This window comes from Salmo salar, chromosome ssa09, assembly GCF_905237065.1.
Source record: "Salmo salar chromosome ssa09, Ssal_v3.1, whole genome shotgun sequence".
In the NCBI taxonomy this organism is placed as follows: Eukaryota; Metazoa; Chordata; class Actinopteri; order Salmoniformes; family Salmonidae; genus Salmo; species Salmo salar.
The window spans coordinates 76,359,889-76,379,276 of record NC_059450.1 but is presented as its reverse complement, the minus strand read 5'-3'; the positions used below and the strand labels follow the sequence as shown (position 1 = coordinate 76,379,276).

At 44.0% G+C, this 19,388-nt stretch overlaps 1 protein-coding gene across 4 annotated transcripts in view; it reads right to left on the bottom strand.

The window, feature by feature from the left end:
• LOC106611936 (C-terminal-binding protein 1) overlaps window positions 1-19,382 on the bottom strand; it is a 21,079-nt gene extending 1,697 nt beyond the window's left edge. The window contains exons 1-10 of one of the 4 annotated variants that reach the window (XM_014212621.2): window positions 19,157-19,374; window positions 17,745-17,804; window positions 16,793-16,959; window positions 10,071-10,225; window positions 9,223-9,367; window positions 6,685-6,891; window positions 6,247-6,461; window positions 5,304-5,434; window positions 945-1,072; window positions 102-222 (exon numbers count right to left, since the gene is read on the bottom strand). In XM_014212621.2, the coding sequence (XP_014068096.1) occupies window positions 102-222; window positions 945-1,072; window positions 5,304-5,434; window positions 6,247-6,461; window positions 6,685-6,891; window positions 9,223-9,367; window positions 10,071-10,225; window positions 16,793-16,850 (1,160 nt within the window). In that variant the 5' untranslated portion in view covers window positions 16,851-16,959; window positions 17,745-17,804; window positions 19,157-19,374. Of the gene's footprint in view, window positions 1-101; window positions 223-944; window positions 1,073-5,303; window positions 5,435-6,246; window positions 6,462-6,684; window positions 6,892-9,222; window positions 9,368-10,070; window positions 10,226-12,857; window positions 13,012-16,792; window positions 16,960-17,744; window positions 17,805-18,983; window positions 19,002-19,156 lie in introns of those variants that run through there. The other 3 variants (XM_014212622.2, XM_014212620.2, XM_014212623.2) reach the window with 3 other exon arrangements.
• Window positions 19,383-19,388: the final 6 nt, after the last annotated feature.

Genomic DNA, 19,388 nt, shown 5'->3' with positions numbered 1-19,388 from the left:
ATGCTACAGAATATTCAGATACAATTGATCAAATAATCCTGACATGTCCTGACTTGGTTGTCCTCCTCTCCCATGCTCACCTTAACCGCTGGTGGTCTCACCTGTATGCTGAGGCTATGTTGAGTTCGGGGTGGACTGTCGCAACCTCCATACTGGGCCACTGTGATGCTGCCATCAGATACTCCTTATTCACACAGTTCTTCAGACTGTCTGGAATACGACCTAAGAGAACACAGACAGACGTTCAGACGGGGGGGGTCAAACGTACAGACGAGGGGGGACAGACGTACAGACAGGGGGGGACAAACGTACAGACGAGGGGGGACAGACGTACAGACAGGGGGGGACAGACGTACAGACAGGGGGGGACAGACGTACAGACGGGGAAGACGTACGGACGGGGGGAAGACGTACAGACGGACGGACGGGAAGACATACAGACGGGGGACGGGGACGTACAGACGGGGGGAAAGATGTAAAGACGGGGGGGAAGACGTACAGACGGGGGGGGACGACGACGAACAGACGGGGGACGTACAGACGGGGGAAAAGACGTACAGACGGGGGGAAAGACGTACAGACGGGGGGACAGACGTACAGACGGGGACGGAAGACGTACAGACGGGGGGGGAGAGAAAGACGTACAGACGGGGGGAAGACGTACAGACGGGGGGAGACGTACAGACGAGGGGAAGACGTACAGACGGGGGGGAAAGACGTACAGACGGGGGGGGAAAGACGTACAGACGGGGGGGACAGACGTACAGAGTGGACCTAAGGGGTTAGAGTGGACCTAAGATATCAGAACACCACACCACTTCAGAACCTCAAAACATGCAGCCATATTCAAGCTATATAAAAGCACTGAAATTATTTAATAACCAATGTATAACCAGGTAACTAATAATGCAAAATTATGATTGAGTGTTAGGGCTTGGTTTTACCAGTGATGGCCCGGCGCACCTCCCTGGCTGCCTCTTCTCTGGCCTCGATGGAGGCCTGCTCACTATACCAGGAGGTGTGGGGGGTACAGATGAGGTTGGGAGCATCTTTCAGAGGGCCCTGTGAGAAACTACAATGGGGGGGGGTTAGAGAGGAAAGAGTAGGGCTGACCCCATTTAGTCGACTGGTCTATTGTTTGGTCAATAGGCTGTTGGTCGACCGGGATTTCGTCAGTCGACCAGTAGCTAGCTAGCTATATATATATATATATATATATATATATATATATATATATATATATATATATATATATATATATATATATATATATATATATATATATATACTATATATATAAGCATATATATATACATATATATATATATATATAAATATAAATATAAATATATATATATATATATATATATATATAAATATATATACACACATATATACACACACACACACAGTGAGGGAAAAATGTATTTGATCCCCTGCTGATTTTGTACGTTTGCCCACTGACAAAGAAATGATCAGTCTATCATTTTAATGGTAGGTTTATTTGAACAGTGAGAGACAGAATAACAACAAAAGAATCCAGAAAAACGCATGTCAAAAATGTTATAAATTGATTTGCATTTTAATGAGGGAAATAAGTATTTGACCCCTTCTCAATCAGAAAGATTTCTTGCTCCCAGGTGTCTTTTATACAGGTAACGAGCTGAGATTAGGAGCACACTCTTAAAGGGAGTGCTCCTAATCTCAGTTTGTTACCTGTATAAAAGACACCTGTCCACAGAAGCAATCAATCAATCAGATTCCAAACTCTCCACCATGGCCAAGACCAAAGAGCTCTCCAAGGATGTCAGGGACAAGATTGTAGACCTACACAAGGCTGGAATGGGCTACAAGACCATCGCCAAGCAGCTTGGTGAGAAGGTGACAACAGTTGGTGCGATTATTCGCAAATGGAAGAAACACAAAAGAACTGTCAATCTCCCTCGGCCTGGGGCTCCATGCAAGATCTCACCTCGTGGAGTTACAATGATCATGAGAACAGTGAAGAATCAGCCCAGAACTACACGGGAGGATCTTGTCAATGATCTCAAGGCAGCTGGGACCATTAGTCACCAAGAAAACAATTGGTAACACACTACGCCGTGAAGGACTGAAATCCTGCAGCGCCCGCAAGGTCCCCCTGCTCAAGAAAGCACATATACATGCCCGTCTGAAGTTTGCCAATGAACATCTGAATGATTCAGAGGACAACTGGGTGAAAGTGTTGTGGTCAGATGAGACCAAAATGGAGCTCTTTGGCATCAACTCAACTCGCCGTGTTTGGAGGAGGAGGAATGCTGCTTATGACCCCAAGAACACCACCCCCACCGTCAAACATGGAGGTGGAAACATTATGCTTTGGGGGTGTTTTTCTGCTAAGGGGACAGGACAACTTCACCGCATCAAAGGGACGATGGACGGGGCCATGTACCGTCAAATCTTAGGTGAGAACCTCCTTCCCTCAGCCAGGGCATTGAAAATGGGTCGTGGATGGGTATTCCAGCATGACAATGACCCAAAACACACGGCCAAGGCAACAAAGGAGTGGCTCAAGAAGAAGCACATTAAGGTCCTGGAGTGGCCTAGCCAGTCTCCAGACCTTAATCCCATAGAAAATCTGTGGAGAGAGCTGAAGGTTCGAGTTGCCAAACGTCAGCCTCGAAACCTTAATGACTTGGAGAAGATCTGCAAAGAGGAGTGGGACAAAATCCCTCCTGAGATGTGTTCAAACCTGGTGGCCAACTACAAGAAACGTCTGACCTCTGATTGCGAACAAGGGTTTTGCCACCAAGTACTAAGTCATGTTTTGCAGAGGGGTCAAATAATTATTTCCCTCATTAAAATGCAAATTATTTTATAACATTTTTGACATGCGTTTTTCTGGATTATTTTGTTGTTATTCTGTCTCTCACTAATCAAATAAACCTACCATTAAAATTATAGACTGATCATTTCTCTGTCAGTGGGCAAACGTACAAAATCAGCAGGGGATCAAATACATTTTTCCCTCACTGTGTATATATATCATGGTGTACAAGACCCATGTTTGATTGACGCCTGTCTGAGTGGACTGAGGAGGCTGTGGGGATGGTACAGTGCATCACTAAGACGCGCTACTGAAATTGTATATGATTATATTACATAAGAACAATGGTGCAACACCAATAAAAATGATTTTATAACAAATGTGTTTCTAACATGTTGGATAGTGGTCGCTGTCCGCAGTTCTGAAACACATCAGTGCTCTGTTGAATTGGAGACTTTTTCTAGACCATGTTGCTATGTGCATAACAGCCAAGTTAACCACCATATTGGTGTTGAGAACAATGCGGCAGAAACATCAGAAGAATGAGCGGATGAGAAAACAGCCCTTGCCTTATTGTCAAAGAAAAGTGAGGAGAGCGGAAACCCCAACGTAATTATGTCTACAATCAATGGCCTAACTGTTAAATGTGGCTGGCTTTATAAATCATCCATATATATCTACAGAAATAAGACAGCTCCTGCTACTGTTGCCTGTTTGAGTGTTTAATAGCCTACTGATTGCGTGACCACCAAGCCTCACGTGTCAACAAGTCAAGTACAAACATTTTTAATCTTTGCTTTGCTTTAATAAAGGCTTTACACTTTATAGTCAGCACAGCCTCTATGCTATTATGTATCATTTATTTAGTGTTGTTTACACTGTTCCAAATTGTCTTAACAATTATATTTAATAATAATAATGCTCCTTTTATCTTGATCTCGTTATTATGATGATGGTCATTATAATAACAAGTAATATCATTATCATTAGTAGGCTTGGTATAGCAGCCTTGTATAACCGCCACTGAGCTCTACGACTAAGAGCGCATCCTATTTAGTCTTAATACCGTAACTAAGGTCTATATTTCAATACTTATATAGGCTACTGTATCAATCAATCATTTGTTCATATCATCACTCGGGGCTCCCGCGTGGCACAGCGGTCTAAGGCACTGTATCTCAGTGCAAGAGGCGTCACTAAGGACCCTGGCTTCGATCCTGGGCTGTATCACAACCGGCTGTGATCGGGAGTCCCATAAGGCGGTGCACAATTGGCCCAGCATCGTCCAGGTTAGGGGAGGGTTTGGCCGTCATTGTAAAATAATCATTTGTTCTTAACCGACTTGCCTAGTTAAAGGTTTAATAAATAAAACAATCATTTGTGGCAGGTGTGATATCCCTCCTAAATGGCTCGGGCTCATGTTCCTATCGACCCAGCAGGCTCTTTTCTAATTGGTATGTAACTGTAATGAAAGTTGTATTGTCAATTTGTTTTGTATTTAAAACGCTACTTTAAATGTGTACATGACACAGCAACAAAATGTCCTCATGGGGACAGTAAAGTATCACACAGTATACGAGTCATTCATTATTTGAAATGCAATCAAGCATTTTAGTTTAAAAATGAAATAAAGCGATCCTTGAATAATTAGCTTCACAATAAATAAACCATTATATTTCGGAAATTGCATTCACGAATGCGACTGTTTTTAGTCTTTGCTCTAATAAAGTCTTAACAAGAAAACTTTACAACAGACTCTCTGGTACGCTTATAATGTATTTAGTGTTGTTTATATTGTTCCAAACGGTCAGAAAGATTATAATCTCACAGCAGCTGTTTGGCACACATAATATGCACACAACGCTTTCTCCTTACCTTCTTCTTGATCTCCAGTATTTTCCACAACTAGTCACATTTATTCCACACATCTGACTTCCTCTTTACCTCATGAGCAACCAGTAAACATTCTCCCGTTTCAAGTTTGTCACGTCCTCTGCATTTTGCTGTTCGAACTTTGTTATAACCAATTTATTGATGTGATTATGATATGCTATAGGTTAGGCCCTATTGGCCACGTGCATGCGATGCATACATGTGTCACGTAAAGAAAGCAAGGGTTGAGGGAATAGAGGATGTTTTTCCTAAACAAATGAGGGATTTTGGTCACCTAACTTTTCAGTCAGAAATGGCTGTAATTATGTGGCAGCTTCAGCAACACGAACAGTGAGATAAACACTGTGCTGTTCACTGCAGCAGGGAGAGAGACGATGGGTGCTAGTCATACGGTCAATCGCTGTCTCTTTTTTTTTTTTTTTTTAACAGCAAGTCTGAGCCCGGCAACTTATACATGGAAAAATATAAGTAAAAAAATTTGGCAGAAAGAACAGGCAACTCTTGGCAGACCAAGAATTTTTTTTAGTTGGGGACATCCAGAGGAAAGAGAGAGGGAGAGTCAAGGTTAGAGAGGAACGACTGAACAGCCAGTGCGTGGGTGTACCTGAACGGCTCTGTCTCGTGGACATCCAGTGCAGCTCCTCGTATACGTCCTTCCTTCAGGGCCTGAGCCAGAGCCTTCTCATCCACCAGACCCCCCCGCGCAGAGTTCACCAGGAACGCTCCCTGGCGCATCTTCAGAGGGACCACACACACAGTGTTAAAGTAATACACACTCACAAAACTCACTGCACCAGTATAACAGACCTGGGAGGACTAGACTTTAACTATACTTTGTGCAAAGTTACTTTATTCAGCGGAACATAGAGTTACTATTTGAATACAGATCCCACAAAACTACTACTTTTTAAAACAATTTGAAAACAGATCTGAGAAAGCAACTACTTAAAAAATATTTGAATACAGTAATAATTCCATTATCATGCAATTATAAAGACATTTCCAAAGTCCTATGTTGCTATTGTAATCAAAGTTAATACACATGATGTTTAGAGTGGCTGTACTACCTCATGGACATACAGTACCAGTCAAAAGTTTGGACACATACTCATTCAAGGGTTTTTCTTTATTTTACTATTTATACATTGTACAATAATAGTGAATACATCAAAACTATGAAATAACAAATATGGAATCATGTAGTAAGCAAATTTGTATATATTTTTTATTTAAGATTCTTCAAAGTAGTTAATATAATTTCAACAAGTATTTTCTTTGGTGGCTACAAATTACTTTGTAATTTCAATGACAGTATCAACATTTGAGCTTTTATAACAAACTAATGTCTTTACAGTATTAAATATTAGTTTCTAGGGCACAATATGTGCTTCAACAGTAGATGGTACTCATATAGGCCCAATACAGGCTGTATCGGAATCAGTTCAAACATTTTCTGGTGCTCCTAAATAGAATGTGGTGCTGCTAACTTTAAGTGGGAGCACCAGTGCTTCCATTTAACAGTTTTTCATTTAGAGCGCTGTGCATACCTGTTTGATGGTGAAGTCATTGATGAGGTGGTGGTTGTGTTCGTTGAGGCTGCAGTGTAGAGAGACACAGTCAGAGTGGATGAGCAGGTCCTGGAGGGTAGCCATCCTCTGCAGGCCCAGCGAGCGCTCCACACCATCAGGCAGGTATGGGTCGTAGAAGATCACCCCGAAACCAAATGCCTTGGCCCGCAAAGCCACCGCCTGGCCCACACGACCTGTAGAGAGAGGGAAACACAGGGTCAACGATTGTTTTCCCTAGAGTATTTTGGTGGGGCATTTAGGCATCCAAAGCTAATTCCAGGGCCTCTGGCAGAACCTATTGTTGATTTTAAAAAGAAGGGCCAGTCTTAGACCAAATTCAGCTGCTCCAAATCTGCCCATTACATTACCTCCTAACTCCATAAACGTACATATCCTGCCCCCAGTACACCCACTTACCCAGGCCGATGATGCCCAGCGTCTCCCCCCGGATGCGGGCAGCGTCGCCGGCTACCTCCCTGATCTGCTCCACGCTGGAGGCCCTGGTGCCCTCCCTTAGGGCCTGGTGCATCCAGGTGACCCGACGGTACAGGTTTAGGATCAGACACAAGGATGTGTCGGCCGTCTCCTCCACCGACGACGCCGGCACGTTACACACCGCGATGCCTGGGGGGGGAAGAGGCATAGGTTGTAAAGGCTGAAGTAGGTACACTATTGGCAGAACACAGCGAAGGCCTAAGGCCAGAGAAGTGGTGGTCTGTGTATCTGTTGGTGTAATATTTATCTGTGTGTACTAGAGGTCGACCGATTAATCGGAATGGACGATTAATTTGGGCCGATTTCAAGTTTTCATAACAATCGGTAATCGGTATTTTTGGCCACCGATTTTTTACACCTTTATTTAACTAGGCAAGTCAGATTAAGAACACATTCTTATTTTCAATGTCGGCCTAGGAACGGGGGTTAACTGCCTTGTTCAGGGGGGATTCGGGGATTTGTTTTTGCAACCTTCCGGTTACTAATCCAACGCTCTAACCACCTGCCTTACATTGCACTCCACGAGGAGCCTGCATGGCAGGCTGACTACCTGTTACGCAAGGGCAGCAAGAAGCCAAGGTAAGTTGCTAGCTAGCATTAAACTTATCTTATAAAAAACGATCAATCTTAACATAATCACTAGTTAACTACACATGGTTGATGATATTACTAGTTTATCTAACATGTCCTGCGTTGCATATAATCGATGCGGTGCCTGTTAATTTCTCATTGAAATCACAGTCTACTTCGACAAACGGGTGTTGATTTAACAAGCGCATTTGCGGGAAAAAAACACTGTCGTTGCACCAATGTACCTAACCATAAACATCAATGCCTTTCTTTAAAATCAATACACAAGTATATATTTTTAAACCAGCATATTTAGTTAATATTGCCTGCTAACATGAAATTGTGTCACTTCTCTTGCGTTCATTGCACGCAGTCAGGGTATATGCAACAGTTTGGGCCGCCTGGCTCATTGCGAACTAATTTGCCAGAATTTTACGTAATTATGACATAACATTGAAGGTTGTGCAATGTAACAGGAATATTTAGACTAGGGATGCCACCCGTTAGATAAAATACGTAACGGTTCCGTATTTCACTGAAAGAAAAAACGAGATGATAGTTTCCGGATTCGACCATATTAATGACCTAAGGCTCGTATTTCTGTGTGTTTATTATATTATAATTAAGTCTATGATTTGATAGAGCAGTCTGAATGAGCGGTGGTAGGCAGCAGCAGGCTCGTAAGCATTCATTCAAACAGCACTTTCGTGCGTTTTTCCAGCAGCTCGTCGCTGTGCTTCAAGCATTGCGCTGTTTATGACTTCAAGCCTATCAACTATAATTTTATATAATTTGTGGAACGTTCCAACAGGAATCTATTCCAAAAACTTCGTAAATAACAAGGTTGCCAAAAAAAAAAAAAACACATACAAAGTTGTATAGCGGCAGAATAAGATACCGGGTAGGGAGTGGTCTATTTCATTGCTTTTTTCACTCATCACGTTTATTCCGAAAAATGTCTGTCCTAACTCTGGTTGCCTATGGACAAACATTAAGAATAAGCTACGTGGTGAGTTGATGCCTAGTCGGCAGCTAGTTAGCTAGGTTTGTATGCGTTGCTACTTTGTATGCGTTGTTGGTTGGCAACCTTTTACTTTACGTTTTTTGGAACAGATTCCTGTTGGAACGTTCCACAAATTATACCCACCCCTTCAAGCCTATCAACTCCCAAGATTAGGCTGGTGTAACCGATGTGAAATGGCTAGCTAGTTAGCGGGGTGCGCGCTAATAGCGTTTCAAACGCCACTCGCTCTGAGACTTGGAGTAGTTGTTCCCCTTGCTCTGCATGGGTAACGCTGCTTCGAGGGTGGCTTTTGTCGATGTGTTCCTGGTTCAAGCCCAGGTAGGAGCGAGGAGAGGGACGGAAGCTATACTGTTACACTGGCAATACTATAAGAACATCCAATAGTCAAAGGTATATGAAATACAAATCGTATAAAGAGAAATAGTCCTATAATTCCTATAATAACTACAACCTAAAACGTATTATTACTCATGTTAAAAGGAACCACCAGCTTTCATATGTTCTCATGTTCTGAGCAAGGCACTTAAACGTTAGCTTTCTTACATGGCACATATTGCACTTTTACTTTCTTCTCTAACACTTTGTTTTGCATTATTTAAACCAAATTGAACATGTTTCATTATTTATTTGAGGCTAAATTGATTTTATTGATGTATTATATTAAGTTAAAATAAGTGCTCATTCAGTATTGTTGTAATTTTCATTATTACAAAACATTTTTTTTTATTTAAAATCGGCCGATTAATCGGTATCGGCTTTTGGCGGCCCTCCAATAATCGGTATCGGTATTGAAAAATCCTAATCGGTCGACCTCTACTGTGTACCTGTTCGTCTGCATACTGTGTGTGCATCCGTACGTGACTCACCCAGCTCAGCTGCTGCTTTGATGTCGACGTTGTCAAAGCCGCTGCCGATCCTGACGATGACTCGGAGGCCTTTGAACTTGTCCAGGTCGTCTCTAGAGAGAGTGATGGTGTGGTAGAGCAGAGCCCCCACCGCCTCGTTCAACACCTGCAGAGTTAACACACATTAATACAGCCTGGTTCAACACCTACAGAGTTAACACACATTAATACAGCCTGGTTCAACACCTACAGAGTTAACACACATTAATACAGCCTGGTTCAACACCTACAGAGTTAACACACATTAATACAGCCTGGTTCAACACCTACAGAGTTAACACACATTAATACAGCCTGGTTCAACACCTACAGAGTTAACACAGCGTTAGTCAGGGTTAATGCAGACAGCTATACTGCTGGTTGTCCAGGTGAGAACAGAGCTGTTACTACAGCCTTGTAAAGCTGGAGTCCCTCATTGTGAAACAGCCACGTCCGTTTGCCATATTACAACAAAGAAGTTACCGCCAACATCCAACACAGTTTTCCCCCCAGACATCATTGCACGTGCTATAGAACAGCAGCAGATGTAGTTCCATGATGCACAACGCTTCCCGAGCGCTGCATCGTCAACAAAACAAAAACACCGGCCGTAGGGCGGACAGTGGCGCTGTCTTTAAGGGAAAGTTCATCAATACTAAACATATGGCTGGCAGTCAGGAAGTAGTCTTGAAGAACTGTTTCTTTTTTTCCCATCAGAAACTGCTGCTTATAGCCACATGAACAGGAAGCTTACACCAAGTATATTATCATGCGTGTGTGTGTGTGTACGTACGTGTTTGTCTCGTGTCTGTGTGTGTGTGTGTGTCTACCTTCTCATGGATCTCCTGGGTGGACTGGGCATCACAGAAGGCCACAGTGGCCACGTCTTTCAGGATGGGCATCTCTATGGTGCAGTCACGCCCGTCCAGCAGGGCCACCAGGGGCCGGGGGTGCATGGGCCCGTTCAGGATGGGGGGGCGGATGCCTGACAGGGGAGACAGGACAGTTACCCAGGATTTGGCATTATGAAACGTCACTAAATGTTGCACTATCCTCACATGCTGATTTGGTTCCAATGGCTGGCTAGGTTGGTTGCAGCATGCAACACTCTATTTTGAGTTGGTTGTTTGCCCAGACAAAATGGCTTCCTCTGGGAATATGTGACACAGTGAAAACGCAGCACACCACAGCATTTTCTTCCAGACGCGACTGTCCACTGAGCTTAGTGATTCAACAATCTTTCTGGAGTCTGGACAAGAGCAATATGAGTCACTGCCCTAAACCTGAACACACCACTGCCCTAAACCTGAACACACCACTGCCCTAAACCTGAACACACCACTGCCCTAAACCTGAACACACCACTGCCCTAAACCTGAACACACCACTGCCCTAAACCTGAACACACCACTGCCCTAAACCTGAACACACCACTGCCCTAAACCTGAACACACCACTGCCCTAAACCTGAACACACCACTGCCCTGACCATTAAAACACACATTGTTAATTTCCCTTCAAACTCAACCAGGCATGACAATAGCCACTGGCATCATCAGTGCTGGGGCCAGCCAGAGTAGAGTCAACCTGTATAATGACATTCTGACCACCAACATGACTACAACTACAAGTCTAAATTCTCTCATAGTCAGTCCCATAACGTCCTCCCCATCGCCGGTCCCCTCCACATCTCCGGTCCCCTCCACATCTCCGGTCCTCCCTACAAATAGCCAGGGTCTTGTCACCACCAGCACTCTGAGGGAGCACTGAGCAGTATGTGTGCTGCTATGGTTACGTAATAATAATGGAACTGGATCTGCTGCAGAGAGAGCATCTGAGATCACAAAGAGATAGAGGCTTCAAGAGGACACTCACCTACAAGCTCAATACATTCAACTCCCCAAGCCCATGCACTCACACCCGCTATGACACACACACCACCCCAGTCCCCAGCCAGAGTAGAGGATGAAGATGCTTGCGGATCTGGCTGGCTGCAGTGCCAGCAGGGGTGGAGAGGAGGGCGAGTGTGACTCCTGTTCCGTACACACACACGCCACTGACACACGCCACTGACACACGCCAGACTTTATGTCCAGCGTGGTCCTGCGCACGTCTACCACCATCCATTACTGCAATTACATCTGCACGGAAATAATCAATAATAAATGAACACTTAGTGGCCAGAATGTGACAAAGCCAGACAAACACAAGCCTAACATCTGGTAAAGGTCACGGGAGAAATCTGGCAGCTAACATCCTCACTGATACCATCATCACTTGTCTTAGCTCTCTCTGCCCCTCCATCTCTCTGAACTGATTATGAACTGCCCTTCTCTCTCTCACAGAAAAGTGTAACACACACACACACACCCCTAGACCAGAACCACCCCCTATCCATAGCACACACACTCTCTGCCCTGCATGACAGGTGTATGGGGGGGGGGGGGGTGTCTCACTGGAGCATTCACGTGGACAGATGGAAGGACCCATGCAGAGGCCGACACACAGACAGACATGCCCAAACAAACACTCTGTGCCAGTGGGGGGGGGGAGGATCTGGTGGAAGACAAATATTTGCGTACGCTTCCTGTGATGTCGGAGTATTTCCCAAAACACAAACACGTCCCCCTAATATGTAACTGGGTCTAGCTGAGGAGGCTTAACAAAGTGAATCTGCATCTCATTAAAAAACATCAAGCATTTTCCTTTATGGTAGAGGTTAGAGGGGCGGCAGGCAGCCTGGCGGTTAGAGGGGCGGCAGGCAGCCTGGCGGTTAGAGGGGCGGCAGGCAGCCTGGCGGTTAGAGGGGCGGCAGGCAGCCTGGCGGTTAGAGGGGCGGCAGGCAGCCTGGCGGTTAGAGGGGCGGCAGGCAGCCTGGCGGTTAGAGGGGCGGCAGGCAGCCTGGCGGTTAGAGGGGCGGCAGGCAGCCTGGCGGTTAGAGGGGCGGCAGGCAGCCTGGCGGTTAGAGGGGCGGCAGGCAGCCTGGCAGTTAGAGGGGCGGCAGGCAGCCTAGCGGTTAGAGGGGCGGCAGGCAGCCTAGTGGTTAGAGTGTTGGTGGATCCAATCCCCGAGCTGACAAGGTAAAAATCTGTCGTTCTGCCCCTGAACAAGGAAGTTAACCCACTGTTCACCGGTAGGCAGTCATTGTAAATAAGAATTTGTTCTTAACTGACTTGCCTAGTTAAATAAAGGTTACATATCTTAATGTCCACATGCTGGAGATCACAATGACTGGTTAACAAGAAGAACACACACACACACGTAAAGTACCCTTGCATACCCGAGGCCTATGGAGCACATGCATGGCCGAGCACACAATGCAATCTCTCCCTCCCTCTGCCTGTGGTTTGAGGAGTGTGAGAGAGCAGAGTGAGGGAGAGGTGGGGGGAGGGGCAGAGGGAGGGGCAGGGTAATAATGCAGCGCTGCTCCACCCTACCTCCAGCCAGACACACAGTTGCTCAATTCCTTTAACAGCTACAAGGACGCGCCAAGCAAAAAGGAAACGGCACACACACACACTCGTCGGCAACACCACACCCAAGCCCATATCGCCCCCCGCCCCGTCTTCAAGCTCTCCTTCACACACACATTTTACGACACACACACGGAGCCTAACCTTGCATTATGAAGTTAACCAGCCTGTCTTCCTCTCTCTCACCTCGCTCTCTACCTATCTATCTATCGTTCGTTCTTTCTTTCTCTCTCTCTCTGTCTGTCAGACTGTTCTTGGATGGTTAGGACCCTGCTGTCATCCACACCCAGTCCCTCCCCCACCTCCCAGGTCCAATCACGGGCAGCTCTATTGAGGGCCAGCCAACCAGCACTAACCTCATTAGCATAGCCAGGCAGCGACTGGGCTGGGGGCGGTTAGGCTGTTGTTGTTTTTTAAAGAGACAGCTGGCCTGTTTTCCTGTAGCCACGACCCTTCACCCTGCTCCTCTCACTCCTCTCAGGGGACCTGACTCTTTCAGACAACTCCCTCCATTTTATCATCACCCAAGAGCTGCATTTTGCACCATTTTATTTAGCCTTGTACAACAGTAGACAGTACAAACCAGAAAGAAGCCAAATATGTCCAGAATTTAATAAGGTAACTGGACCATCTTTAATGAGATTTTTTGTTTGTTTTTGTATACACTACAAATTAGGCTTGGCATGACTTGTAATGCCAATTTTTAAAAAATGACTAAATTAAATAAGAATAACACCATACTACCTTCATGGTAGGGATGGGCACGGTTATTCAAATTAGAGGTCGCCTGATTATGATTTCGATTATGATTTTTCAACGCCGATACCGATGCCGATTATTGGAGGACCAAAAAGAAGCCGATACCGATTAATCTGACTATTTTTTTATTTTATTTTAATAATGACAATTACAACAATACTGAATGAACACTTATTTTAACTTAATATAATACATCAATAAAATCAATTTAGCCTCAAATAAATAATGAAACATGTTCAATTTGGTTTAAATAATGCAAAAACGAAGTGTTGGAGAAGAAAGTAAAAGTGCAATATGTGCCATGTAAGAAAGCTAACGTTTAAGTTCCTTGCTCAGAACATGAGAACATATGAAAGCTGGTGGTTCCTTTTAACATGAGTCTTCAATATTCCCAGGTAGGAAGTTTTAGGTTGTAGACTATTTCTCTCTATACGATTTGTATTTCATATACCTTTGACTATTGGATGTTCTTATAGGCACTTTAGTATTGCCAGTGTAACAGTATAGCTTCCGTCCCTCTCCTCGCTCCTACCTGGGCTCGAACCAGGAACACATCGACAACAGCCACCCTCGAAGCAGCGTTACCCATGCAGAGCAAGGGGAACAACTACTCCAAGTCTCAGAGCGAGTGACGTTTGAAACGCTATTAGCGCGCACCCCGCTAACCAGATATCCATTTCACATCGGTTACACCAGCCTAATCTCGGGAGTTGACAGGCTTGAAGTCATAAACAGCGCAATGCTTGAAGCATTGCGAAGAGCTGCTGGCAAAATGCACGAAAGTGCTGTTTGAATGAATGCTTACGAGCCTGCTGGTGCCTACCACCGCTCAGTCAGACTGCTCTATCAAATCATAGACTTAATAATAATATAATAAACACACAGAAATTCGAGCCTTAGGTCATTAATATGGTCAAATCCGGAAACTATCATTTCGAAAACAAAACATTTATTCTTTCAGTGAAATACGGAACCGTTCCATATTTTATCTAACGGGTGGCATCCCTAAGTCTAAATATTCCTGTTACATTGCACAACCTTCAATGTTATGTCATAATTACGTAAAATTCTGGCAAATTAGTTCGCAACGAGCCAGTCGGCCCAAACTGTTGCATATACCCTGACTCTGCGTGCAATGAACGCAAGAGAAGTGACACAATTTCACCTGGTTAATATTGCCTACTAACCTGGATTTGTTTTAGCTAAATATGCAGGTTTAAAAATATATACTTGTATATTGATTTTAAGAAAGATATTGATGTTTATGGTTAGGTTCACGTTATAGGAATGACAGTCCTTTTTCGCGAATGCGCACCGCATCGATTATATGCAACGCAGGACAGGCTAGATAAACTAGTAATATCATCAACCATGTGTAGTTAACTAGTGATTATGATTGATTGATTGTTTTATATAAGATAAGTTTAATGCTAGCTAGCAACTTACCTTGGCTTCTTACTGCATTCGCGTAACAGGCAGGCTCCTCGTGGAGTGCAATGTAAAGCAGGTGGTTAGAGCATTGGACTAGTTAACCGTAAGGTTGCAAGATTGAATCCCCGAGCTGACAAGGTAAAAATCTGCCGTACTGCCCCTGAACAAGGCAGTTAACCCACCGTTCCTAGGCCGTCATTGAAAATAAGAATGTGTTCTTAACTGACTTGCCTATTTAAATAAAGGTGTAAAAAAATTTTTTTTTTAAATCAGTGTCCAAAAATACCGATTACCGATTGTTATGAAAACTTGAAATCGGCCCTAATTAAATCGGCCATTCCGATTAATCGGTCGACCTCTAATTCAAATATTTCAATATCCGAACAAACGTTAGTATTCGATTACTTGTGAGAGTCTTCATTAAAAAAATATATAAATATATGCCTATTTTACCAATGAAAAGGCTTTGTATAAAATGTCATACAAGTATTTGAGACATTGCTACATGGTCTATCATTGTAGGCTATTACATTTGACATTTCAATAAAACAACAGCTTTATCACAGTTTTTATGAGCACCCCCAATAAAAACAAAAAAACGCACCGGTAGCCAACACGCTCCACACGTGTAGCTTGTTGTTATTGTCGGTGAATCACTGCGGCGCTACAGTCAGAGGCTGCATGTGTAATCACTGCGGCGCTACAGTCAGAGGCTGCATGTGTAATCACTGCGGCGCTACAGTCAGAGGCTGCATGTGTAATCACAGCGGCGCTACAGTCAGAGGCTGCATGTGTAATCACAGCGGCGCTACAGTCAGAGGCTGCATGTGTAATCACTGCGGCGCTACAGTCAGAGGCTGCATGTGTAATCACAGCGGCGCTACAGTCAGAGGCTGCATGTGTAATCACAGCGGCGCTACAGTCAGAGGCTGCATGTGTAATCACAGCGGCGCTACAGTCAGAGGCTGCATGTGTAATCACAGCGGCGCTACAGTCAGAGGCTGCATGTGTAATCACAGCGGCGCTACAGTCAGAGGCTGCATGTGTAATCACAGCGGCGCTACAGTCAGATTCCTAATCAAAGCTTCTTTTCTGCGCCTGCTGAAACAAGCATAGCTCAGCGCACCGGCTCTCTCCCCAGTCACACGAGCAAGACTCCATTGAAAATCTTTCAAACATATATTTCAACTATTATGATATCTCCCCAAAAGATCTGGATATTATTCTAATAGTGAAATCATTTAAAATGCCCATTCCTACTATTCGGTTCATTTCTGTCTTTGTCAAAAGACACCCTGATCATGTTGTAGCCTAATGTAACCAGTCATTTATTCTAGCCTGTCACAGATCGTCATCATTTGTACCTTGCCTTGGCATCGTTTCTCACGGCTCACAGCTCAGACACACCAGCTTGGCCACACACTAACCCACTTGAAATCCCCACAGACAGGAACAGGAAGTGCGATAAAGGCATTGTGCTCTCTCTCCAACTGTCCCAACCCCATGCCTTCAATAACCTACATGCCACTGTTCACACCAATAGGCAAATCATTAATAACAGACTTCCCATATCAGCAGCTGATGTAAACCAAGTGCCAACAATTATAGTCATAGGCATGTGACAAGAGGCGTAGTAATATATTCAACCAATTTCAGGTATCTTTTTTTTTTTTTTTTTTTAAAGACCGCACACATCCTTGAGCCCAATCAAGACATCTCTGGAGGAAGTTCTGATAGCACAGTATGCGCACTGTAGAAAAACATTTTGTATTATGAATGTGTGATGTTGGTGTAGCAATATGACTATAACGAATTGTGAAATCCTAATATTCAAATACCCTGAATGTGTGTAAGATGTACGACCTTGTCTGTGCCTCAAGGCTCCTTACCCTCACAGATGCGGTCAAGTCTCTGCCGCTTGACTTTGTGCTTGTCCATTAGAGCCATAGGCTGGCAGTCCTAACCCAGGACACAGCAAGACAACAGCACAGAGCACTAAGGAGCCCCTTCAACAGAACACCAGCACGAGAAACCACTACTACCCACTGAGCAACACCTGCAGAGAGCGAGAGAGAGACAGAGTTGTTGTTACCTGTTAGAACGTGAAAGACTTTACTACTAGTCATGTCTACTGTAATGCATTTCTTCTGTCTTTTTCTCCTTTTGTGCCAATAAAGTTAGACAGAAATTTTATTTGAGAGACAGGGAGGAAGGGATAGTTACTGCTGCAGGATAGGACCCTCAACGGGTTAGTTGTAGAAATGTGCTTTCAAGTCCTAGCAGGCTAAAGCCGTTACAATAACACAGGGTCCTAAGGAAGAGGCGTCTACTAAACAGATGATAGGCCTATGTTCTTACACAAAATAATGTAGCATACATGTGTCTACACTTGTGATGTATAACATTACGAAAATGAATGAAACCATGACTAAAGGAACTGACAAACAGATAAACACATGCCTATGTAGTGTGGTATTGGTGAGTGTGTACTCTTCCTTCTGCTTCCTCTGTGGTAAATTCAAACCTAGGGCTTGTTTCAGTACTTTGAAAATGCATACATTCTTCTTTTCTTCCAAATGGTTATACCTGCTCTGACATGACTGGATTGGTGAAAGCTACATAGTTAACTCTTACTTTCACCTATCCAATAGTGTGAGATCCAGGCTGAATCTCAAACCAAACACTTGGCCCCTAAGCCCTTTATCGAGTGATAGAAGTGTTCAGTAGGAGATTTAGCCAATGATTACCTAATCAGGACAAAGGAATGGTGCAGCTTCAAAGTATTTGACCAAGGCCGTAAACAGAAAGACTAATAACCATATGGAGGAGTGGCAGACTTACCAGCAGGAGAATCCACTCAGTGTCTTCTGTCTGCGACTCACAACGTCTGTTCAGATCTCACTGTCAAGCAGAGACAAAACAGTTTGTTATTATCAGAGGGACTTCTTCACTCACGCCCTCTCAAACAAACTTACTTCAATTAGATAACATATCAGTCACTACTAGTCTAGGCCTAAGCGATATAAAAAGGTGAGTGCTAAACATGGAGTACCTTGGGTTGTTTGGCAGAAAGATGTGAGGCCTTATAACAGAGTGTTTGAACAGTAGCTAGGCCTAGATCACTGATTGATGAAGGCTGGTGTCTAACAATTTATAAAGTAGGCATACATATATGTGTGTGTGTGGTAACCTAGTGGTTAAGGAGGTTGGGACAGTAACTGAAAGGTTGCTGGTTCAAATACCTGAGCTGACTAGGTGAAATCTGCTGATGTGCCCTTGAGCAAGGCACATAACCCTAATTATCCCTGTAACTCACTTTGGATAAGACTGTCTGCTAAATGACTAAAATGTGAACAAGTTTGGCTAGGCCTACAAACTGGACTCCATCAGAGAACAATGTTAGGTATAATTCTCTGCTGAAAAATATCCATTAAATGACACTTAGCTACAAAGAATCACAATCATCAAAGTTTAAGAAGTTGGGACAACATTCCAATACGTACGTATATGTAAAAAGTAGCAATGAATATGCATAAAAAAAATCTTGAAACCCATCACAAAGTAATCAACAGACAGTGCGGGTTATGGAAACAATGGCAGTTTTGATATCATTGATACAAAGTATTCAATACAGTTGTTCGCAAGCCAAAACCATTACCACATGTGGCTGCCGAAGTTTAGGCCTAACTACATTTCACTATCCCTTCAAAATTGAACAACGAGCTACAAGTTTCAAAACTCTGCAGAAGACGCTATGTTAAGTAGTTAACTCGCTAGCTAGATGGCTACTAATAACGGCCGTTATCGCATCTGGCTAGTTAGCGAACGTTAGCTAGTTAGCCAACTAACGAACATTAGCTAACTAGGCAGCTAACTGTGCCAGATAAACAAATACTTCTGATCGATAGGAATCATATTTAAATTAAACAAGACGCCCTGTAACCATCCCAAAAATACACATTAAGTTCAACCTTCTGATGGCTAGTTTATTTTATCAAGCATATCAATCTACGGTTGGATGGTTAGCATAGCAAGTTAGCTTGCTTGCTAGCTATACTACTGCGTGTGGGAGATGCGTACAGGAGAGCCCATTTTCGTCCGATTCGCTATCAGCGAATGGCGCTACAATGTGAATATCTGAAATGCAGTAGCACAAGAACACCGGGAAACGTGGATATCCACAACGTGCACGTTATGCACGCATCATTCGCTACACCGGTAACCTAGTAACGCAAGAGCGGTGGATTAATTACCCCAAGAAATGTATTTCAGTCGTGTTGAGGTGTCTGGACAGTTTGCGTGCGTCGGTGGTCTTCCCTCTCTCCCGATCGCCATGAAATCTGAGAAAGAGGAAGTCGCAGGTTCATGGGGGGTCAGGCCGCCGTACACAACGTGTGACGGGCAGAGTGAGAGGTACCAGTGCACTGTTTTAGGAGGGGAAGGCAGAGCGCCCTCACCTTCCATGGCAGTGGACAGACAGCACAC